The sequence below is a fragment of the Micromys minutus genome (genome assembly GCF_963924665.1).
Source record: "Micromys minutus genome assembly, chromosome: 13".
In the NCBI taxonomy this organism is placed as follows: Eukaryota; Metazoa; Chordata; class Mammalia; order Rodentia; family Muridae; genus Micromys; species Micromys minutus.
Genome location: NC_137982.1, coordinates 3821534 through 3846489, shown reverse-complemented (window position 1 = coordinate 3846489; position 24956 = coordinate 3821534). Strand labels below are relative to the sequence as shown.

The 24956-nt window shown below is 47.5% G+C and overlaps 1 protein-coding gene across 3 annotated transcripts; it reads right to left on the bottom strand.

Annotated features, from left to right (window-relative positions):
- Nucleotides 1-373: 373 nt before the first annotated feature.
- On the bottom strand, nt 374-19550 carry WDR5 (WD repeat domain 5). Of its 3 annotated transcripts, none has more exons than XR_013975316.1 (15): nt 19449-19550; nt 16177-16261; nt 15499-15607; nt 15143-15216; nt 14272-14361; nt 14030-14119; nt 13770-13853; nt 11046-11101; nt 7272-7318; nt 4470-4545; nt 3780-3813; nt 3392-3466; nt 3046-3133; nt 1457-2128; nt 374-1160 (listed from the first exon to the last, which is right to left on the bottom strand). XR_013975316.1 is itself a non-coding variant. In XM_080927513.1 (15 exons), exons 3-15 carry the CDS (start codon nt 16255-16257, stop codon nt 2028-2030), a joined length of 1005 nt encoding a protein of 334 aa, XP_080783639.1. In that variant the 5' UTR covers nt 16258-16261; nt 18602-18888; nt 19449-19548; the 3' UTR covers nt 374-2027. The 3 variants fall into 3 exon arrangements, 2 of the variants coding, with proteins under 2 accessions (XP_080783639.1, XP_080783638.1); XM_080927513.1 differs by adding an exon at nt 18602-18888 and having other exon boundaries at nt 374-2128; nt 19449-19548; XM_080927512.1 differs by having other exon boundaries at nt 374-2128.
- Between the last annotated feature and the right edge of the window lie 5406 nt (nt 19551-24956).

The following is a 24956-nucleotide window of genomic DNA, read 5'->3' as shown; positions in this document are numbered from 1 at the left end:
GCTCTGCCAGAGCCCATAAGGTCACTCACGACCAACTCTATTTCCTGTTGTGTGTGCGAGTGCACACACACAGCACCCGTATACGTAAAGCAAAAGCTTTTTTTTTTTTTTTTTTTGCTTGTTTAGCACTGGTTATCCTGGCTCCGTAGACCAGGCTGGCCCTGAACTGACAAGACTCCCGCTGCCTCTGCCTCCTCAGTGCTGGAAGTAAAGGTGTGCTCCTCCACTGCCTGCTGTTAAAGTGGTCTAACCCTGGTGAGCTGGGACAGGACCGACATAGCAGGAGGGAATGAAGGTGACCTCCAACATACAACTAATATATGCACACAACATGAATTCCTTTAAAAAGAACTTATATGGAACACAATTACAAGACATGAAAATCTTTATTTTTAAAAAGAGAATGTATTTTTACATAAATCTACAACAGAGTTCAACTGTAGAAAAAATAAACTATACTTGGGGATACTGTGCTCAGCATGGCAAGCAAGCTCCCTCCCTCAGGAGGGGGCTGCACACCAGGCCACAGCTGGAAGGACCTTACCACTCCTCCAGAAACCCCAACATGCCCACAACATTGACCAGAACCCAGGTATATCCGTTCACAGATGCCAGGGGCCCCAGAACCCACGTCAGTGTGACAAGCCACCCTTTCTTCAACAATGGTTTCTTAATGTGACAGTCCATGTGCACATCCTCTCCCTCAAGGAAGAGACAATGTACAAGGGTGGGGGATGGGCCCTTTCCCAACACCTTTGGATTCTTATTGTGCCACACTGGAGTGGAGGAAGGGCTATCAGGACCACAGCTGGGGCAGGCCTTGCTCGGCAAAGGCAGAGCAGACAGCTACCGACCATGTTGACACGGCTTCAATACATGTCATTGTTAGCCTCAAAAGCTGCAACAACCAGAGAAAACCCAGAATCTCCTTTCCTCCCATGCCTGTGCCCAGCAGCCTCACCCACCCATCTGGATTCAGAGAATCTCTGAGGACTGCTCTATATTAGGTCACCCTGGGTTTGGCCAGAAGCAACTGTGAAAATGCTGGGCAGTTCTGAGCTTGGCCATGACGTCTAACAGTCCTGGTCACCTGAGGATCCATTTGGGGCAGGGGCTAAAAGAGGTTTGGTGGGTTTAGAGGCCAAGGCAGGAGGTTGTACCTGTTGGGGGAAGCACCAAATTCAAGTCCTCCCTCCTGCACAGGTGACCCTAAGCCTCCCACAGATTAAGAGGTCCAGAACCTCATGGTGCCCTTCCCTTCCACTCTTTCTCAACAGAGGTTCATCCTCTCAAAGCACTCAGTGCACACAGCAGCTCCTGGGAAGAAGAGGCACAGCAAGGATCCATCCTCCCAGAAACCTTTCCAACTCCTACCAGGAGGGGAAGGGGGCTTTCTGAAACCCAGGTGCAGAAGGGCTCTGGTCAGAACTCAGGGCCACACCCAATCCATACCCACCTTTTATTACAGTGTGTGAGCTACTGAGTGACACCAGTGAGACAAGGAGACACTGCAACCACTGAGGTCAGTGTTGACCTATGAACTCCAAAAAAAAAAACAAAGGGACTTGACACAGATACAACTTACAACCTTTCTGTGTTTCCAGAAACTCATGGAAGCACACTGGGTACTATTACAGGTAGGGAACTTGAACAAGCAGGCCAGGGCTGGAGGCAGGGAATGGAGTAGGGCTGTAGGTCCTGTCCCAGTGTGTGCACTGGGCAATACAATACCAAAAACAACAATTACAGAAAGACCACCCACGAGGAGCTGAACTCACTCTTGTAATATAAAAGTAAAAATCTGTTGCCTCTGAGCACAGAACAGACCAGAAACTTCCCCAGGCAGAGACAGAATTGGCAAGAAATATCATAGTGACTATCAAGACTCAGTGCTGTGCACTCCCCTGACCCGACGTCTTCAGAGGTGTACCAAGCCTGTCAACCCAGCCTGGCCCCAAGCCTCCTCTGCCCCACATGTGTTTCTTGCCAATCCAGGTGGCTTCCTGAAGTCTCCAAGGAGGCAGGGCTCAGCAGTCACTCTTCCACAGTTTGATTGTCTTGTCATTCTCTAATGCTGCCGAGGCAATGATGTTCTCTGTCGGGTGACAAGCCGTGGAAATCACAACATCTGAAAACAAAGTTAGTCAGGGTGCTGCTACTCCAGGACAAGCATTGCAGCACACAGCTCTGCCCTCAGGAGCACCACACGACTTGGGGTGGCAGGTGTTCAGAATGCCAGGAACAGTAACAAGAACCTTAGCCTTGCTCTGTTGGACACAAGACACTTAGTGGGTATTCAGCAGGGTTCTCACTCCTGTCTACATGGTTTCTTCACTGGTCTCAGGGCCCACTATGCCCACTTGCCTACTATTCATGAGGTTGTTCTACCACCTAAGCAAGAGATAACCATTCACCTAGACAGGGATACAGTATTAATGAGATGGTGTATGCCTGTTCCTGGGTGCTCAGGTTTTACAAGTGTGATCAAGCCACTCCCAACTGAAGACAATTTCTCTTTCAGAAAAAGAGCCCTCTGATCCTTAGTGCTGCAAAGGAGCACTTGATTTCCCTGCCCACTTCAGAAAGCGGACAGCAAACTAGAATGAGATTAACTCCATAGCTGGACTCACTAAAAGCTGAGCTTTGCCCAAGGAGATGGAAAACCAGCATCCCTGAAAAAGCCCAGAGCCTCCAGGAATGTGAGCTAGACAGTCTCCATATTTACTGAGTCCTGGCACCAGCTGCTGGCAGGCCCCAGGTATCCATGCCTAATCTGTCCAGCAAGGAAAACAAGCTATACTCCCAGGAGGCTTGAATCTGACTTAAGACCCAAAGCCAACCAGGCCCAGGACCCTAGATAAGAGCCCTTGATGCTGCTTCCAAAGTTGATCATATACGCCCTCTCTGGCCCGCAGGGCATATATGTCCAGAGTAACACTTGCTTGTGTCCCTAAATCCCAGAGACAACCAAGCACCTTGGGGAACTGAGGGGCTCCCCTGGGTAGCTCCACCCACCCATGTGGACCATCTGCAATGACTACCCACCTGTGTGACCCTGCAACTTCTGTACAATCTCCTTGGTCTGCAGATTCCAGATATACACCAGGTTATCTTCAGAACCAGACACAATCCACTATAGCAGCAAGCGGGCAGCCATCGAGGACAGGCAAAAAAAGACACCAGATTATATGCTGAGTAGGTAGCACAGGCAAGTTGGCTGTCATCATTCTAATATCTATTCCCCCAATTTGGGAACACGCTAAATGCCTCCCAAGACACCCTCAGTCGGTGGATCTATCCAGTCACCAGCAACAGCAAATGTGGGTTTCTTCCTGTGATGGGTGGCCTCTTAGAGAGTTAGCAGGGTAACAGCAGCTCAGTGGAAACTCACCTTCCCACCTGTCACGGAAAAGTTAGCAAATATGCAGTACTTCTCATTCTTGTGGCCAGTGTATGTCTTCAGGCACTGAAAAGGTTTGTGTACATTGTTAGCACCTGTGATTAGCTTTCATTCGAGAGGATTCCAAACTCTGGGTACACATATCGCCCCCTGTATGAACATATTCTTTAAATATTCTAGACATACACAAGGTCCAGACTTTGACCTGCAGACTAGTCATTTATAAAACATGTCTTTAAAGGGAGTTGTATCATACTTGCTCATCAAAAGGAGATGGCTGAGACACTCCTGTTGCAACTCATGGATCAGCTACATCACCCTCAAACCTGTTACCTGGGGCTGGCATGCAGGCTAGACCAGCCACATGCCTGAAGCTCACCTTCCCCTTGCTGTAGTCCCAGAGCTTCAGTGTGCTGAAAGATAAAGAATGGGAGTGAGGTACAGGCCATCTTTGGCATGCCCTGCCTCCCCTGATGCCACCATATCCCAACAAGCATGAGTATCAGAACAGAGGATCCTCTAGTTCACCAAGTGCAAGCACTCTAAGACACTCAAGATCAAACACAAGGACCCTAGTACTTGTAGCTCAGAGACAGACTGAAATAACAGATTTCTGTCTGACTTCCCAAAACTAGTGGTTAGCAAGAAAGCAGAATGTTAAAAACCATGTTGGCTCCAGAAAGAGACTCAGGCCGACCCTGGGGGAGATGTGGGAGGCCAACCAGAGTAATGCCAATCAGACTAGGCATGGTTCCTTGGAGACCTTGTGGAGTGTGCCAGCTTAAGTGAGCACTTAAGAGGGGGTCATCATGTATGTAGTGAGATTCTGCTACATGAAGATGCTCAAGACTGGAAACTGGCAGAAACAGCCTAGGCCTCATATCCCTCTCATACTAACTACCTAGGGTGGACAGTCCTTTCTTCAACCCCTCAGCCCACAACCCAGGAACAAGCTCTAACACACAGATGTAAAACAGTTCAACTGGAAACTGGGAGAAGAAACAACTCCATGGAGAGGAGCCCACCAATGAAGGCTGTGAGCTCACTCTCAGGGAACTAAAGCACTCACTTGTCCAAAGTTGCAGCCAGGATGTATTTGCCATTTGGAGAGAACTTCACGAAGGACACTGGAGGATTGTCATCATCTACACAGAAGAAAAACAGGCTGACCCTCAGCGGAGTTGCAAGTCAGCTCCCAACTACCCATGTCAACTATGTGAGGCCACTGCCACCATCACTCTTGAAGGACACCAAAGATCTTTGACATCCCATCACCTCCCCTGGCTGTTCACATTCTTAAGTCTTCACCCAGTGCCCTGCCAATACAGGCCTCCACCACATATGAAAGGAGGCCCAAAGCTCTCCAGCAATGCTGAACTGATTCCCTGAAGCTGTCTGACCTGTGGTGGTCTTAAAGACACCCTCCCATTCTTCAGTCAAGCAAGTTCTCACCCTTTCTTGATGGCCCTGCCTCTGCCTCCTGAAGACCACCAAGTTGCTGCCTTTAGCCTCAGCATTTCGCAAGCGGGGTAGAGGCTGTGTCTTGCACTGCTGAGGAGCCAGGCCTCCAACAAACTGCCCATACAAGCTGCTTTCCAGAGCATAGTAATGCCATATCCTTCTCAGTGGGCCCCTGGGGTTCTGCCCCTTGACTGGGTAAGAAGAGTGTGTCCTGAGGTGGGCCTGCCTGGCCGACCAAGGAAGCCTACCAGGCCTTAAAATGTGCATACAAAAGGCTGGTGTATCCTGACACACATTACCACAGGGGGTTCGCAGGGGGCTCCGTTTCCTGTGACTGGTCACAAACACTGAAAGGGACATGAGAGAGTAAGGCCAGCTAGGCTACATAAGGCTATTAATTTAGCCGACATGGAGTGCGTACCAAGACAGACAGGAATATAAAGAAAGACTGTCTCAACAGTCCCTCACCCCCGGCAAAAGAATGTTTAAACCTGAACATACGAGAGAAATAGACCTTGGGCCAAATAGGCCTGCCTACCTCAATCTAGGCCTTACTGCCCACTGCCCGCACAAATCTAAATCCTGGCCAATCATCTGGTTGCCTACCACAGACCAGATTTTAACCAATAACAGATGTAAAACAAAGCATCTACAAAACCCAGAGCTGTTGAGATGGCTCATACACTTGCTGCAGACCTGACACACCCAACTCCTAAAAGATTTCTCTGACCTGCACATGTGCTGTGGCACAGGGAGAAACATATACAAGGACATGTACATGTGTATACTGGGCCACACACACAAACACAGAGACCAAAAAAAAAAAAAAAAAAAAAAAAACCCCACAGATTTTGCTAAACATGGTATTACAATCTTTAATCCCAGCACTCCAGAAGCAGGTAGATCTCTGTGAGTTCAAGACAAGCCTGGCCTACAAAATGAGCTCCAGCCCAGCCAGGGCTACACAAAGAAATCCTGTATGTTTGGAGGGGAGGAGAAGGCACCACAAAAACCAAAGAAACTGAATTTTACTGTTCCCTGGGACAACTGTTTAACTGAAACTAGTGTAACACCTCTAGCATTGCCTATCCTGTGGCAAGCTCCTGGAGCTGCCTTGATGGCTGTATCTAAACCTGATACATACTTGCACATCATTCCAACAACAACCACTACCACCTGACATGTCACAACTGTATACCCAGTGTTCTAAACCACCTCAAGATTTAAACCGCAGTACAAACAACCCTCCCCCAGATACTGAGGGGTGAGCAGACTTGCTACGCAGCTCTCCAGCTAGCTGACCTTTGTAGCTAAGATGCCGCCCTGTGAATGGAGGGTAACAAAGGGAAGCAGATATTTACAAGTGTTGATAACACAATCGCTAGGTGTTGGAATAGCTGCTATATGACTTAGCACCAGAAAGATCCCTGGAAGACAAGAAAGATTGGGGAGGGGGATGGTAAGGCAGGACATTACTACTTGACACCTGTGACTGTTGAAAAATTAGTAAGCCCCAAGAGTTGACATACAGCAAAAAGAGCTTAAAAGCCATTATCCCAGGATGACTGTGTCCCCAAACTTATGAAGACTATCCACAGCTGCAGTAAACGGCTGTTTTGAGAGAACATCACACAGGTGATAGTTAAGAAGGAATAGGGGTATTAAATATGAGTATGTCATTAAGAGTTGGGCAAAAAGAAACACAGGTGCAAATGCCATCTGTAGGCCAGAGTGATATCATACCCCATACCCATGCCATGTTTGCTGGCCACCTAAACACCAATAGAGAATGAGCTCCCGTCTTCTCTGCTAACTCAGGCATTCTATCCTAGCAACCTGGCAGGCCACAATAGCTACTACACTAGTTTCCCTAATAGTCTAAGGAGGTACCAACTTACCACAATGGCCTATATAGCCTCCAAAGCCAAACTGGTAAAGAAGTGGGTCCTGCCAGCCCTTTACATTGCTCAAGTAAAGTTCTGAGCTCCAGCCTAACCAAGTAACACCTCCCAACAGCCCATCAGTCCACTTACCTGTAAGCCCAGACCTGTCCTGCTTCAACATCCTGCCCACCTTGCAGCACACCCTAATAGTGAACATGTATCCCCAACTCCAGGAAGAGAGGGACCACTGACAGGCTGAGGCAGATGAACACAGGTAGAGGAGGCTGCAGGGCCCTAAAGAACTACGGTCACTATTCCACAATGTAAAACATGCCAAAGACAAACCCCATATGAGCATGAGAGACAGGCAGCTTTATTAGTCAGGAAGAAAATACCATGAGTCCTGCAGAGTAAGGGGGGCCAGGACAGAAGGAAAAGATGACTTCCTGAAAACAAATACTCGAGAAGATCCACTAGGACACAGAAGCCAACCACTTCTACAACATTCTACCACACAGAGCACTCACCAATAAGTGTTTTCAGACATTGGCCAGAGGCAGTGTCCCATATCCGGCTGTCAAGCAAGAAGATAAGGTATGAGAAAGTTGGCGCTGGTTGAGTAACATCACCTATCCCACTGTTCTGAGAAGGCATTTCTCCCAGTTCCCATAGGACTGCACTTCACCCTTCACCTACAGCTTTAACAGTTACTGTCTCTAGAGACTGAGTGAAAACAACTTGTGCACACATGGGTAGACTTCACCTGAAGACACCTGTATTCCAGCTAAGATTAGAGACCCTATCTCTAAAGTGAAAAGCTTGGGCTGGAGCGATGGTTCAGTGGTTACCCCAAACCACCTGGTGGCTCACAACCATCTGTATAGGAATCGGATTCCCTCTTCTGGTGTGTCTGGAGAGCAACAGTGTACTCACATATATAAAATAAAACTCTAAAGAGATAACGGTGGATGGTAATGGTGCACCCCTTTAATCCCAGCACTTAGACAGGAATCCCTGTGTGTGTGTTTGGGGTATGTGGGGTGGCACAGCAAACAACAAGACCTGAGAAGTAGTGGCCACATCTTTAATCCCAGCATTGGGAGTTGGTTCTCTGTAAATAAAGAGGCCAGCCCTAGTCTACGAAGTGAGTTTCAGGACAGACAGAGCTGTCACACAGAAAATCTGTCTCAAACAAACAAAAGCCTGTCCTCTCTATACATTGAGGAGCCACCAATTGCCAGTGCATTGTCAGGAGGACAAAGTTGTTACAAAATGAAGACTGTACCATCTACTGGATGTCCCTGTAGGTTTCTAAGGGAACACATTCAGAAAGTATCATCCATGAAGGCATGTCAGGCTTTGACATGGTTTCAGCTACGTGGTCTGTGACTTCTGCTGACCGACCACTCACACCCTTCTTTAGCAGTCAGAAGCAGGGACTCACTGGCTCTTTGCTGTGCTTCTTCTCAAGGTGACCTCCCATGCCATCACTGTATCTGAAGCCTTCCCCAGGCTAGGCCCTGTACCATTCCTCAAAGACAAGTAATCGGGCTCTCCACAACATCAGCCTTTCCACATCTCCTCCAGGGCTCCACTCTTGGGACTGGCTGGTCTGACTGTTTCTTGCTCTCTGCTCAGTCCTCTCAGCACAGGCCCACAAACTAGTCTACACAAGCTATTTTACTTTTGATCCTCATGCCTCCATCTTAAGACAGGCATAAGCTGCTGTGACTGGAATCCTGTGGTTTTTTTTTTTTTTTTTTTTTTTTTTTTTTTTTTAAATTCACAATAAGCAAAACACTAAGGAACTGAAATCCAAGTGCATTCTCCACACAGCCTCAGTGTCTGATGTTGACCTAACTACTCCAGCCTGAAATCTAAAGGCGGTGTGGAGTCTTAGGCAGTTCATTCTCCATGCCTCCTCCCTCTCCTATCACAGCATTCCTACATATCCCTAGCACTCACTTCATTAGTAGCCTCTGCTAATTTTTTTTTTCCTCGTTATGTACCAGGTAAATAGAGCAGCCACTACGAGTCCTGGTAAATGTATGCCCCTTCCTGCTGGACAGCAGGTCCTGAGGTACCAGAAAGGCAGTGCTCTCAGAAGCTATTCTGGCCTGTTGCTTACTGACTGTACTTATGCTCACCTTTATTTCCAAAGTGACAAGTGAGGATGGGAAGAATTAAGTGCAACAAGAGAAAGAGGATCACACAGATGTGATCTATGTGATATAAAGGATCACTTCTGATGTGCAAGTGCCTGCACTTGAATTTCAGAATTACGAAATGTGACTAACTGACTGATTTTAAGATCACAGGATTCTAGAGTACTCTAGACTATTCATCACTTCCTGTCTCTCTTCAGGGTGACCCACAGGGTCCATTTAGGAAGAGGGGCCACATGCACTGCTAGTCTTCCAGTCCTCCATGAACTCAGGGCACCCACCTCTCTACCACTATTCTTGCTCCTCTTTAGTCTTAATTTCTAGTTCTATTTTAGTAAAACACACCTTCATAACTGCTTCCTGTTTCTTTCCACTCCACCATTTTTCTGTCTTCCTTCCCAGTGTACTTCTACCTGGGGTTTGCCTCTGACAACGAAAGCGCACTAACACTCATCAGGCTAGCCCAACTGAAACACGCTTTAATGGATTTATCTTTTGAAAGAACTGGCCTTTTGCTAAAGTTTGTGCCACCCCCCAAAAAGAGAAAAAAATATTTAGTTCCTATTACTCAATGTTCTCTGTATGTGGCCAGTGAACAAATGTTAGCAAACTAGCTAGCAAAGTCCTAGTCCAGCCAGCCCTGTGCAGTCAAACGGCAGAGCTCCAGCTGAGCAATCGCCAACAGAGGTAAGTTTATGTCAAGTCACTGTCTCTCATTATGTCTGTTTTCCTTTCTGCCTTTGGTGTCAGTGCTGTAGGGCACAGAGGTCTCTAGTTCCACTGGTTCACTCTTGTAGACTGTCCTGCAGCTGTTCGTATTTAATGTCAATCCACTTCCCCAAGAAGGGCTGCCTAGTCACCTACTCAAGAGGTGAGGTCATCTGAACTTTCCCATTTTAATTAGTAAAAAAAGGAAAGCCAGTTCCTGGGGATGGGGGGTGGGGAGATGGAGAGAGAAAATCTGGGAGGAGAGTCTGGAGGACTAGGGGAAGAGAGGAACTCCAACATGGAAGCCCACAAGACCAGCTAGATCCAGGTGGGATTAATTGACATTAAACAACTACGAACATTAAGGATTTTACAGGTCTAATATCTCATATAGGTCAGTTTGTATCTTTGTCTAGTTGATGTAATCTTGTTGTGTAGAGGGTTTGTGGATTGAGAATCAAACACATAAACCTGTATGGAAAGCTATCGGGCTATAGAGTTGCAATTGTATGGCTTTTGGGGTAAACAAACGCCCCGAGATGGAGGCGGAAAGCAGGCGATGGGAAAACCGCCAAGGAAAGGGAGTTGCATGGACAAAGTAAATAAAACCCGGTGATGGCTCAGACCACAGAGGTGGGCGCAGCTCCGGTACTAAAATGGGACCTGAGGAGTGAGATCTCAGGGCAGATAAAGAGATAAACATTATTTATTACATAATATTTACTGCAACACTGTCCTGTCCTTCAAATCAATTGAGAATTTTGCTGCACCGATGTCACTTACCTGCCCTGCTCAAACACTTCTTTTTAGGTATATCTGAATAGCACCCAAGCAAAGTCTTCTTAACCTCAAGCCAAGACCCTGAGTGAGGGTACTCAGCCAGCTCACCACCCCCGCCACACACCAGTGTGATTCAATCACCTACTATAGTACTTGCCTTGTTCTCTATCAACGCACTCAGTTTGCTCAAAGTGCAAGTAGCACTGTACTCCCAAGCCTGCCTCTTGTGACCCACAACCCCAACCCTGCCTCCCGTTGTCATCTGAAGAACCCTAAGCCCACTCTTAAAAGCTCTTATGCAGACCACACCTTCAGCTTCTCTTCTACACAATGGGATCTGTGAATAGCAGCACTGCACTTAGCACAAGTGCTCAGCCCTTTAGCTCACTTTCCACAACTTTAAAAGGGCACACTCAGGGACATGCAAGGAGCTCACAGCTCTCACTCTGCCCTGGGTGGCCTCACCATTTCCACCAACTCCTTCATAGCTTTTCATCCCCTGAACTCTGCATCAGGTCTGTCAATGACCTGCAACCAGTGGGGCACAGGCTTCTGGAAGATGAGACATGTCCCCTTTTTGCTGCACCAGAGCTGGAACAGCATAACAGGCCATAAAGAAAACAGGCCATGAAGAAGACTCTTACTTACCAGAGGCCATCATAGCTACTGGAAACGATCAAGGATCCATCACGGTTAAAATGAACCTACAGATTGGAGACGGAAGAGAAGCTGATTTCTAACCAGTAGTATGTGTTTCTGGATCCCAAGGGCATCCTGCCCACAGAGCTCACTATGATTCCCTTTGAGCACCTGACAAAGCTAAAACTGGGGATGGGGTGGAGGTAAGGTGGGAGTTAGAGACCTACTCTTTCTCACCAGCAAAAAGTAAGAGATCAAAGTCAAGAATGGTCCACAGGTGCTCATTCTGTGCCCACTCGCTGCTATTCCAGATGCTCTACAGTCCCAGTGATGAAGCCAGGCCACCATGTCTCAGAGGAGATGCTCAGGCCACTATCCAAATTTCACTGAGTCCCTGGTGCCCTGCAGGTGACTCCAAGCCCTTATAACTACTGTTTTCACTGTTTGTGTTATTTTTTTGAGACAGGATCATGTAGCTATGGTTGACTCTGAATCTCCTATGTAACTATAGGTTCTAACTCCTAATCTTCCTGCCTCTGCTAAAGTGCTGGGGTTAAAAGCCTGTAACACCATATCTGTGTTTTATACAGTACTAGAAACGAAACCCAAGGACTGGTGCATCCTGGGCAAGCACTCTACCTATATACCAAATTGGTCACAATCTGGCCCTGCTTAAATCTTAGTGCCAGGAACTGAATTTATCTCCCAAATTTCTATAACTTTCACTGAGTCTTTGGTAGGTATGGCCCAAGATAAACCTTCTTACAAATGAACCCTCAATTCATGGTAGTGACTTGAGAAATGTTCCAGCTTCAGCTTCTTAGGCTCACAGGCATATAAAAACATTTACAAGCAGCCATTAGGTTCCAGGGCCTCTGGCATCATAGACCTGATGAGCCTCTAAAGCATTGGTACCAGAGGTCATTTTCTCCTCTGGACAAGTGCATGCCAGATCCTGAACAGCCACTCAACCACAACTGTCAGTCACATAGTTTCTTCCTTAGGGTAAGGCAATACAACTATCCACATTTATCTCTATTTTTAATATATACAAATTCTTACTAAGACATTAATAGGGTAAGGGATCAACATGGGCACCTGACTTTTCATGCAGCCCATGTGCAGGTAGCACCTTGAAGAAAACAAGCAAGTCCACAGGGTACTCAGACCCATCCTGGAGCAGTTAATAGGACTCTCTGCTGGGGATGAGGCACAATGAACAGTTAAGGAGACATTGATACAATGACAACTCACAGGCCAAGGTATAGCTAAGGAGAGGGTATATGAAGGGACTTCAGTTGAGACTGGGCATTAATTAAGTCATCAACTTGACAGAAACCTAGATATGTTTACAAAGAGAAAATCTTATTGAGAACATGTCTGTTGAGATATATAGCAACCTGCAGGGTGTTTCCTTGATGAACCAGTGCAATGGGGCCTCAGCTGTTAGTGAGGCCACATTCAGGCAGTGGTCCTAGCTTGTATAAAAAATTAAGATGACCAAGGCACAAATAAGGCAGCCTCTGCTCCAGCTCCTGTCTCCAGGTTCTTGTCCTAACTTTCCCCAAAGATATAACTGTGATGTGAAAGTATAAAATGAAAAATCTACTGGGCCGGGGTGAGGTACGCTTGCAATTCCAGCACTCAGGAGGCAGAGGGTGGTGGTTTGAATGAAAATGGCCTCCAGAGGCTCACAGAGAGTGGCACTATTAGGTGTGACCTTGCTGGAGAAGTGTTTGGAGGGATGACTCTGAGGTTTCAGAAGCTCAAGCCAGGCCCTGTGTCACTCTCTTCCTGCTGCCTGCTGATCTGGATGTAGAGCTCTCAGCTCCTTCTCCAGCATGGTACCATGCTTCTACCATGATGCTAATGGACTAACTACTGAACTGCCAGCCAGCCCCAATTAAACGTTTTCCTTTATAAGAGTTCCTGTGGTCATGGTGTCTCTTCACAACAATAAAAACCCTAAGGCAGATAGATCTCTATGAGTTCAAGGCCAGACTGATCTAAATATTGATTCCTGGATAGCTTTTTTTTTAAAGTTACTTATTTATTATATGTAAGTACACCGTAGCTGTCTTCAGACACCCCAGAAAAGGGCATCAGATCTCATTACAGATGGCTGTAAGCTACCATGTTGTTGCTGGGAATTGAACTCAGGACCACACTCACTATGTAGACAGGCCTTTCTCTGCCTCCTGAGTGCCAGCAGCCCTCACTCACTTCACAACCTCTCTATCAGTCTCACTTTCAAGTCTCAGCCCTGACTCAGTTCCTGTCCTGACTTCTTTCAGTGATGGGACTACGATTTGAAAATATGAGGAAATAAACCCTTTCTTCCCTAACTTGGTCATGGTGTTTCATCATAGCAACCATAACACAAACTTAAGACACTACAAGTTGCTTTTGGTCACTGTGCTTTATCAAAAAAATAGAATACCCTAGGATCCTATCATACTCATTAAAGCTAATCTACTCAAAATTCTCATGGTTCACTATTCTCCAGTCACCTCCAATCTGAAAAAGCACATTTAAGGACACCCCCCTTGAAAATCCCTGTCATCTACCTCCTAACCCACAGAGTGCCCCACGGTGCTCCCCACTATCCCCACCCACTACAGCACACAGGGCCAAGAGATATCTTGGCCTCTAGTAATTTGGATGCTACTAAACGTGAACAAATCAAGTTAGCCCAGCTAGAGGAAACTCTGCTGAATACAAGTTTGGACTTACGGCTGAGACTGGGTCCGAATGGGCAGGCAAAGTCTTGAGGCACTTTCCTGTCTTCACATCCCATATCCTGACACTTTCATCAAACTAAAGGTGAGACAGGACATTAAAGTGACTCTACAGGAACAGGAGCAGTAACAGTGTATGTAATCCCTGGGACCCAGAACCTGTCCCCACCTAGAAGTCAAACTGCCTACCCCAACCAAGAACCAAAATAATGACACTGTACACATCACCCTTGGAGGAGAAACCCACGCACTTACAGACCCTGAGACGATGAGGTTGGACTGGGGGTTGAAGTTGCAGCAGAAGACGTAGTTACTGTGGCCCTTCAGGGTCTTCAGACACTTTCCCTAGAGCACACATAGCATACCAAGGCCTGTGACTTCCAGGGCCTATAACCCCAGATACAAGTAGCACATATGAAGACCTGCCCGAGACCAGCCATCCACACGGCCCTCTCATCTCAACTAAGGGCACTCCCTGGAAGGGCAGTGTCACTTACGGAGCTCACATCCCAAATCTTCAAAGTTTTATCATCAGAGGCAGACACAAGGAGGTTAGAATCTGATGACCAAGCTACATCAGATATTCCCTTGGGAAGAAAAAAAAAGTCGGTTACCACCTCGTGGGACAAAATCCAAATGACCAGTAAAAGATCAGCCCTACCAATTTATACACCATGCTGTCGGGAAACCAGGCCAATGTTAGTACTACAAAATACCTGACCCAGAGCAAAAGACCACCACTATCAGCTCTGCCAAACTTCCTAGATTCACTCACCTGTGGAGGCTCAAAGTGCTGCACTATAATAAAAATATAAGGAGGCCAGGGTTGGTAGTGCAAGCCTGATTCTTAGGCGGGAGGACTGCAGTTCCAGACCACCTGAACTACTTAGTTATTTTGTTTTTTTCAGAGCTGAGGACCGAACCCAGGGCCTCACGCTTGTAGGCAATCGCTCTCTACCACTGAGCTAATCCCCAAACCCCCTGAACTACTTAGTAAGACCCTGTACCCACTAGACTTAAAGCCAAGTGGTGGTGGTGCACACCTTTTATTTATTTTATGTATATGAGTACACTGTGGCTATTTTCAGACACACCAGAAGAGGTCATTACAGATGGTTGTAAGCCATCATGTGGTTGCTGGTATTTGAACTCAGATCCTCTGGAAGAGCAGCCAGTGCTCTTAACTGCTGAGCCATTGCCCCAGCCCAGTGCACACCTTTTAATCCCTGCACTAGAAAGTTAGAAGCAAAGGCAGCCAGATCTCCAACTTTAGATCTCCAAATTGAAGGCCAGTCTGAGTAAGTCCCAAGACAGCCAAGGCACCCAGCCACCCTGCTCAACACCTAGTGCACCTCATAGAAAACCTACCAGTTTGTGACCAGATATAGTTTTCTCGAACTTTCCATCATATGCTCCCCAAATTTTAATGAGTTTATCAGCAGCTGAAAGGAATAAAAGGGAGCTTGGGTCAGAAGTTTGTGGCTGTACATTCCCCTAAAGTAAGGTCTGGGTCGCTCAATGAACTAAATGTGTAAACATGAAGGCACCCCTCTCACTGCAGAGCAGCAATAGCATATGAACAGGCAATTACTTCAGTCCCATACAAACATGCTGAATGCTAACCCAAAAACCAGTAATAAGTAACACAGTCCAGTCTCTTCATCCTCTTTCCTCCAACAAAGCTCAGACAGCCTTTCCACCAGCCAAAGGACTTAAATACTCACATGAACTTGCCAGCCATTCCCCATTGGGGCTGAACTTCACAGAGGACACAGCTTTTGTGTGGCCAGCCAGAGTGAACTTCAGGGCATAGTTTGGCTTAACGGGTGTGGGCTGTGGGAAACAGTACAGATTAGCCACAGGTAATACCACCACCCAGTCAACTCACTTGATAATCAAAGTGTAATCAGCACTAGCTGGCTCCAAACTCACATAAGACCTTACCACAACCTTATCTGATGTCACCCTTCACTATCACTTCTCTTCAAAGCCCCTACTTTCCCTGCAGTCCCCACCTGAGCACACCAAGAATTTGTAATTTTTTGGTCCAGGTATGGTGGTGCATGTCTTTAAGCCCACCACATGGAAGGGAGAGGGAGGGAGAGGCAGTCAAATCTATGAGTTCAATACTAGCCTGGTCTACATGTTGAGTTCAGGTCCTCACCAGCCAGGACTATAGGAGACCCTACCTCGAAACAAACTGTACTTTTTGATAAATCCACCCCCCACCTTAGTTCTGGGACACCCTGATGGGGCACCTAGATGCTATATGTGACCACTGCTGTGTGCTTAGAAACTCATACTGGCAGCATAGCTCACTGGGCAGAGAAGCCTAGACTAATGAAATAACGTCCCTGAAAATCTCTCCAGACTGTCTACACAGTGGTCCTGGTAGGACATACCTTGCTCTGTGTGGCTGATGAGGAAGGAGTGGGCTGTGCTCTTGCAGCCTCTGTCTCTGGCTTCTTCTCCTCCGTGGCCATGGCTCTGAAAACCACAAGGCAGGACACCATGAAGGGGGAGTCACAATGGAAGAGGCTGTCAGCTAAACCATACTCTATAGTATGGGGCCTATAAAATCTTCTCTTTAACAAAGGTTGTTGGAAAAATGGTTCACCAGTGGTTAAGCTCACTTAGACTAAGTTTGATTCCCACTTGTGGGCTTACTTTATCTGTGAGTCCAGCTCAAAGGATCTAACACCCTCTTCTGGCCTCTGTAGGGACTACATGCACATGGTACAGATATATTTATATATATAATATATATATATATATAATATATATATATATATATATATATATAAAGGGGAAAACCAAAGTAAAATAAAATTTTCCCCATAGTGTAATGGTACACGCCTTTAATTCCAGCCCTTGGGAGGCAGAGGTAGGTGGATCTGTAAGTTTGAAGCCAGCCTGGTCTACAGATAGAATTCCAGGACAGCCAAGGCTACACAGAAAAACCCTGCCTCAAAACAACAAAAACGTTATTGGGACTGAGCTGTAGCAACTCAGAGAATGTTCACCGAACATGCATAAGACACCCCCCCAATAAAACAATGATTCTGGGGCTGGAGAGATGGCTCAGTAGTTAAAAGTACTAACTGTTCTACCAGAGTTCAATTCCCAGCAACCACATCTGTAATGGGATCTGATGCCTTCTGGTGTCTGAGGACAGCTACATTGTACTCATAAATGTAAAATAAATAAATCTTTAAAAACTAAAGATTCCCAAGAAAAAGGGCAAAAAGGATAAACAGGAACACCACATTGAAACCTACAAGAAATAAACTGTTTCAAGCTGGAGATGATAACTGTCACCCTATCCCAAGGCTGAAGCTTCAGACACTCTGTGTGATGGCCTACTCTTGACTCTTGTGTGAGGCCAAGACTTAACCTTCAAGAAGGCTTCCCACTGCAGTACACAGATGTGTACAAGAATGGGAGCTTTGCTTCAAAGTATCCTTGACACAGTTTTTCAAAAGGCTATCTAAAAGAAACAACAGGCCAAGTGACAAGTTTGAGAACTTACCCAAGTTCTAAAATACACCCAAAACTTGAGGAAACATGGAATATGTACCCAGAGGCCTCTACCTCAGCTCCCTGGTGAACTCACAGGCTGCAAACTGCTGTCTACAATGCTAGGAGCTTACAGAGCTCAAGGATGCACAGAGTACTATGAAAAGAGCTACAAGAGTACAGCAGAGTAGCCACTGACCACATATGAAACCTCCGGAGGAGCAGCTGGAAGCACCAGAAGCAGTTGCAGAGCTGAGGGGAAGCCGCTATTCCAGTGAGCTGGATACACAGCAACTGCAACAGATTACTGCAGTTTACAGGTCTCCACCTGAATGCATCACAGAGAAGTATACCACGTGACTGGGAAATGAGTTAGTACTCCTCTAATAGAGAGCTACTAAAACTTGCAAACATCACTGGTCATGGATTCCTCAGCCATCAATGTAAGAAGCAATCATGATGTAAAGTCTAGCGTTGAGATTAAACCTGAAACCTCACATAGATCCACGTAAGACTAAGATGAGAAGACACCAAAAGAGAACAATGCCTCAAAGTCTTCAATCCTAGAGAAACAACAGCACCAATTACCACACGGGGCTCAGGTGCAGCCAGCTCCAACAAGGTCAAATCCTGCTGTAGCTCAAGCCCAGGTGCAAAGATAGGACTAGGGTAGGTCCCTTGGGTCTCGCCACAAAACAAAGCTCTTGTCCCCAGGATATATCAGCTGCTTGGTGCTTTTAACTTTCTGGAGACAGGGTCTTGTTATGCACCAATATTCAAAAACCTGTCTCAACCTTAGTATGGTTGGTGTGACAGGCATAAGTCAACTTCCAGGCCTGACCTGGAGATTATCCTTAATGCAACTATGGCTATGAGCCCCTAGAGCTAAAACTTTTGTGGTCCATTTAGGTAAATAGAGGAGCTGAGAAGACATAAGTAATGAAAAGTAATGGAAGTCCCATTCATTGACTATCTCATCTCCCTGATCCAGTGAAATGCGAGACCAACATTGTAGGGCAGATCTCTTGAGTGGGAAGTCTCTAGGAACTAAGCAGTTTCTTTTTAGCATATAGTGAGATTCACCTAGCCACGGGCAGTAGCTATCTAACAAGACACCAACTCCCAGCCCTGCCCAAATATTAACATATGAACTCAAGATTGCGACGTGGACTGAGTTCCAGGCCACAAACAACCAAAAGACAAGACAAAAAAGGTAAAAGACAAGAAAGAACATCAACATTAGCCAATCTGCAGCACTGCATTCTGGAGGCTCAGGAATTCAAAGCACTTAAATGTGAAGCTAGCACCAACCTGAAACTGTCTCAAAGAAAGCCACCAATTTCCAATTCTGCTGTGTAGAGCCAAAGAGCACTCTGGTGTTGTGTTAAGGTCACAGAAAAGCAGGACTTGGGGAGGGCAGCTCTGGGACGGAGGTATGTTAAGCAGGATCCTCAGCAGGCGGTTTGGAGCTGGCCTCTGCTGCCTACAAGGGAGGCATTTAACTGGCAGCCACAGCCGAAGCTTTACACTAGATCATAGGACAGCAGCCATCAGTCTCCCTCCAATCAAATGCAGATTCCTGGTTTCCACCCTAGAAACTGAGTACACAAGAATAGGAAGACAGAATGGTTCAGTCACTCAAGTGAGCGCAGTAGGTAACCCAACAAAGAGCCCCAGCCCATCCTCTCTGGGCTCCTGAATACCTAGGTCCTAGTAGCTTCACACCACTGTGCTCTCAACTGCCCGGCTGACCCAGACAACGCTCAAAAACCCCTTGACCAGTCAGCCCTAGTCAGGTAGAAACTTGCATTAGGACACTGGTGAAGGTTGTGCTGGCAGCACGAGAGGCGCCAAGTGGCCAAGGAAACCGGCGAGATGCTGGAGGGGTGTCCCCGATGAGACTCCCAGGGACGCCAGCCTGAGGTGTGAACCTCGAGGAGCTCGCAGGACTAGGGTCTAGGGGCGCAAGTAGGGGCCGCAGTGGAAGTAGCGGGCCGTGGCGGCCACAAGGGGCGGCGGGGTCGGGGCGCGGCCGCAAATGCGGCGCGGGGCCCGGCCCTAGGCCCACGGAACACGTGCGGCGCTGTGGAGCCCGGAGCCCGAGGGCCCTCGTGGCCGCCGCCCGCCTCGCGCCCTCAGGACCGAGTCACTCCCTTACCTGCCGGAGCAGCGGCAACGGGGCCGGGCGCTCTAGCGTCGCGTCGGGTGGCCCTGCGCGCGAGAGCTGACGATCTGGTGAACTGGGCGGCCGCGGCGCGGGAGACGGGAGGGATTGCGCGTGCGCGAGGGGGCGGGGCAACGGGCGGCGACGAGGGTCAGAAAAATTAGAGGAGGCGGAGCGCCTTAAAGGGCCCACCTGTGGTTCTCGCTTCCTATTTGACCGCCACTAGTATCAAATAACTGCAGACCGGAGTTCTCTGCAGTTAAAGATGGGTGAAAGTGTGCTTATGTGCCTCTCCTGTTATTCCAAGCTTTGTCGCCAAGCTAATAACAGCTTGCATGTTCAGGGCCGTGCCAATGGTGGACATCCACGAGGTCGGAAGTCCGTAGCTCCTGCGGTCTCCCAAGCCTACCACAGGGCGGGGGCTTCCTGCCTCTGCAAGCCACAGCTCAAATTGAACATACTTGCCTCTCCTCTAAGCTGGGAACATAAGGAGGCTGTGTTGTGCACCCCCACACTCACACAAAGGTCTTAGGAACTATCGCCACAGGAAAAACTGCAGTAGTGTCCAGGAAAGAAGGGAGACTGTTTGCTGACAAGAGAGGACCTACCTGTCTTACAAGACAAACAAAAATGTGGAGAGAAAAGGCAAGTGTCCCTAACACAGGGGCTCCAAGTCCTCCAACTATGCATGCATCTGGAACCATGCAGTGTCCCTTATCGTAGGTGTCCACAGCTCACATTCCGGGCAGCCGCAGCATCCACTACAATCCAGCAACCTTATGGCTCTGAAGCTCCATTTTAAAGACTCTGTCTCATTTTCACAAGATAGCCCCTGGCAGGCTGGTTGGCCTGCAGTTAAAGTTTTCACAGCCCTCTCTCATGTGGACTACCTCGATTCCTGTCACTAATGGGGGAGACACCCAGAGAGAATGACACAGGAACATAAGGAGAACCTGGAGCCAGGTCTGCACCTCTCACTTCACTGTTTAACTCACATGGTCTTAGACTCTCTTGGAGGTGGCCATGGCCTGTGCAGCCTCATCTTCCAGTCTGGGAATAGCAAATATAGCATGGGGAATCCGTGCAAAAGGACTGAGTATCTGAAGCTTGAGAATGTATAGTGTGTGGTTGCCATAGTTACAAGAGTGTGAGAAGACTAGCAATTGGCCTGGAATCTCCTAAAGGCACAGACACAACTCTTGTGGCTCTGTGTGCCTAACAGGCCTATGCCAGGAGCCCTGGATGGGGCGTAGCATGGAAAGTAAGAATAACATCTCTGTATCTGCCTAGCTAACAGGACAGAAAACCAAACATAGTTCTGAACTTCCCTCTGCCACCTCTCTGATAACATTCAAACCCGTCCACCTCCATCCTCATCCTGGCTCTAAGATGTGGTCTTTTCCAAATTCCAGCCAAACAATTGCTAAAGATCCAGGTAGAGTATATGCATAGCATGCACGAAGCCCTGGGTTCAATCCCCAACACTCATTAACCAAGTGTGGCATCACAAGCATTAGGGAGCTCAAGGCAGAAGTATCCTGTACTTCTGTGTTCAAAGCTCAAAACCCTGGGTTCAAGTCCCAGCATCTCACAAAGCCGGAGTAGTGAGCATACCTGTCTCCCAGCCCTCCGGGAGGGGCCGACAGGCAGATAAGAACTTCAAGGTCATCTTTGATTACACCAAGAATTCTGAACTGGCTAGTCATAAAAATGACCCCTACACATCCATAGAGAGTGGTACTATTAGGTATGGCTTTGTTGGAGAAACTATGTCACTTAGGAGATGGGCCTTGAGGTTTTAAATGCTCAAGCCAGGCTCAGTGGCTCACAGTCACAGAAAAACCTGTTGGCCTAAGGATCAAGATAAGAACTCTCAGCTCTTTTGCCAGCATTAAGTCAGCCTACATGCTGCCAAGCTTCTGCCAGGATGATAATGAACTAAACCTCTGAACCTGTAAGCCAGTCCCAGTTAAATGTTTTCCTTTATAAGAGTTGCAGTGGTCATGGTGCCTCTTCCCAGCAGTACAACCCAAACTAAGACAAGGATCAGTCTGGGGCTACATTGAGACCCTGCTTCCAGCATTACCACCACCACCATCATTACCACCACCACCACCATTACCACCACCATTATCATCAACATCACCATCTCTGCTTTGTTGAGTCAGAATGGAGACTACAAAAGAGGGGAAATGTTAGAGAATGATGATTCACAGTAACTAGATCTTAACCAGGGATGAATTGGTTAACTGCTTCAGGGAGCAAATTTTTTTTCAAGACTCATTTATTTATTATTTCTATGTTCCTTTGTATGTACCTCCATGGGTTTATATGCACTAATCATCTGCAAAAGCCATGGGGTCAGAAGAGGATGATGGACCCCCTGGAACTCGAGTTGCATGTTGTTTCCAACCTGAAATGCCGGTGCTGGGAATTGAACCAGTTTTTCGATAAGAGCAGCATGTGCTCCTAACTGCTGATCCATCTCCTTAGCCCCCTAGCAATTCTAGAAAGTTCCTCTCCACTCTGTCAAAGCTCTCCTATCAGCCAAGCATCTTCCTCATTTTCCAAGTTCCAACCACCAGGCAGCTATCCTTCAAAAACTTGCAGCAGCCCACTTGGGTTTGCTATCTGGATCCCCCAGACATGAAAGAGCTGCAGCCGTGGCTCCACAGCTGCCTGCTCCTGCTGCCCAGTAGGATCTTCTTTTATTACAGTTCCTGGCTCCGTGTGTCCTGGGCCTGCCGAAGTAGGTCAGGATCCCTACACAGCGGTCTTGGCAGTTGGCAAGAAAAAAGAAACTGGAGAGGTGACATCTATTAAATACTGGATAGAATTTAATTCATCAGTAGTTAATCTTTTCTAAACATTTTAATCATGTTTATTTATTTTGTTGGGTAAGGGGGGCTCGAATGCTTTATGCGTGTGGAAGTTGGAGGGCCTACCATGTGGGTCCCAGGAATAGAACTCGGGTCTTTAGGTTTGGCAGCAAGTTAACTTTACCCACTGAGCCATCTTTAGGTTCTCTTATTTTTCAAGACAGGGTTTCTCTGTGTAGCTCTGGCTGTCCTGGAATTTGCTTTCTGACCACGCTGGCCTTGAACTCACTGATATTTGCCGGTCTCCGCCTCCAGAGTGCTGGGATTAAAGGTGTGTGCTGCCACCACGCCTGATATGAAAATCAGATTGACTTGACTGAGACCCACCAGGGAGAGAAGTGAAGCACCTCTGGCTTGTTTCTGTGAGGACATTGTCAGAATGAATTAAATAAAGTGGTTGAAGACATGCTGTGAATGGGGGGCACCTGGGCTTAGGATGAGAGCCCACATGGAATGAAAGGACACCAACTTCCTCTGCTTCCTGGTTGTCATGAGATGAGTAACCTCTGGCAAGGCCCCTGACCCTGGTGCTATGCCTCCCAATGGGCCCAGAAACAAGACACGTGACAAATCTCTCCAGTCTGTGAAAGGGGCTCGTGAAAGGTGCTAATAAAGACACTAGTTGGGGCTGGAGAGACGGCTCAGTGGTTAAGAGCATTGACTGCTCTTCCAGAGGTCCTGAGTTCAAATCCCAGCAACCACATGGAAGCTCACAACCATGTTCACAAGAAGCTCACAAGAAGTACAAACAAGGGAGAGATGACTTTCTCCCCTCCCTCGTCCCTTAACACCTGTGACAGGTGGGAGAGCCGGAGTCCTGGGACTGGGAGAACTGGCCATGTTCCTCACCAGCTGTGAAACTCAGGAAAGCAGGCCCTTCAGCTCACCTGGGCAGCAGGTAGAGCTGGCCCTGGTTGGGGGTTGCTGGTGAGCCAGCCCCAAATGTGTGAGAATGGGAGAGCTAACCAGCTCAGATACCCCTCAGGCCCAAATCCAGGGCTCTGAGTTCCCCGACCCCAACATCTACCCAGCAGCGAACTGCTGGAACACATTGAGAGGCTGGTCCTGTGGGCTTTCCTTGAGACAGGGCAACAACAGGATATGCTAGAAGTCCCTGTGGGACACGCTAAAGCCTGACAAGGAGGGTTTTTTCTCTGTTGGGGTAGGCGTCAAGAGTGGAGAGTGGGTTGGAGTGGAGGGGGAAATGAGAGGGATTAGGATGCATGATGGGAATGAAATTCACAAAGAGCCAATAAAAAGGGGGCTGGAGAGATGGCTCAGTGGTTAAGAGCATTGACTGCTCTTCCAGAGATCCTGAGTTCAAATCCCAGCAACCACATGGTGGCTCACAACCATCTGTGATGAGATCTGATGCCCTCTTCTTGTGTGTATCTGAAGACAGATACAGTGTATGCTTATAATAAATCTTAAAAAAAAAAAAAAAGAACCAATAAAAACTACAAAAAGAAAGTGTTGGTTCTTCAGGGAAGGGAACATCCCCAGAACAGGCTTAGTGCTAGTGAGTCTAGTTATCACCTGCTAGAGGACTTAAAATTATAGGGAAACCGTATTTGTTGCCTTGCGAAGACTATTTTCTTCACAACAGAAAACCATCCAACTCAAAGAGAATGAGATGTACCAGGGCTGAGCAGCAGTCCTGTGGTGGTGGGAGTGCTGTGGCCTGAAACAGGGACAGAGGAACCTCTGGCCCTTTAACTGAGCCCAGAGCTTTGAGGCAGGGTAGATTCCGAAGGATGGCAGTTAAAAGAGGGCGGGTCTGGAAACCAAAGGACCCTAGGGCTCGGGTTCCAGGAGCTGCCCCCCTGCCCCAGATTCCCTAACTAGACTGCAGGCTTCACTCATCCCAGGTGCTCCAGCCCTTGGCAGAAGAACCAGATGTTGAATGCCAGCCCAGGTAGGCAAAAAGTGGGGTTGTTAGTGTGCATAAGTTCTCTTCCCTGGCAACCTGGGGGCAGCTAGAATGTCTGGAGGATTAGTCCATCTCGGACCTGCTTAGCACCTTCCTGCCCTCATGTCTTGCTGTCCCCTGCATACTGTGTCCCCAGAGTCGCAGTTCTCCCCTGCCTCAGGTGTCCAGATAACAACAGTGACAGAGACAGAGACACAGCTCCATGCTACCATTTGCACTTACCTTAAGCTTTTCGGGAACTCCCATGAGAGATAAAGCTAGATTCTTGGCTTCAACATTGAACATAATTTCAGAATGAGCCAGTGTGAAGTGGAGTTGGGATTCACTGAAGATCAAAGAAAATAACATTTTAAGCAGAAGGGTTAAGAGAAAGACAAAAATCTTAGAAAGTATGAAGGACATACGTAAGAGCTTATGTGGGCATCCATTAAAGTCATACTTTATTGTCTTTGCAGTGCTTGTATATAAAGAATTTAGGTGAGGGTCTAGGAAATTATCTTCTAAGAGTAGCTAAGAACTGAATGAGACTACAGGGTGGTTCCTGGAGGGCACCCAAGCCAGCACCCATCCATGTTAGTAGCTCATAACAGTCTGTAAGTCCAGCTTTGGGTAGCCAGTGCTTCTAGCTTCAGCAGATACCTTCACTCAGACATTCACATAAACAAACAAAACAAACAAACAAAACCCAGCCAA

Bases quoted from the DNA above. Each gene is read 5' to 3' on its own strand.
- WDR5 (XM_080927512.1), bottom strand. From the start codon at position 16,257: ATGGCCACGGAGGAGAAGAAGCCAGAGACAGAGGCTGCAAGAGCACAG. The intron at 15,608-16,176 runs GTATGTCCTACC...TGTTTCCCACAG, and splicing joins CATCAGCCACACAGAGCAAG to CCCACACCCGTTAAGCCAAA. The intron at 13,854-14,029 runs GTAAGTGCGTGG...TCTCACCTTTAG, and splicing joins ACCTCATCGTCTCAGGGTCT to TTTGATGAAAGTGTCAGGAT.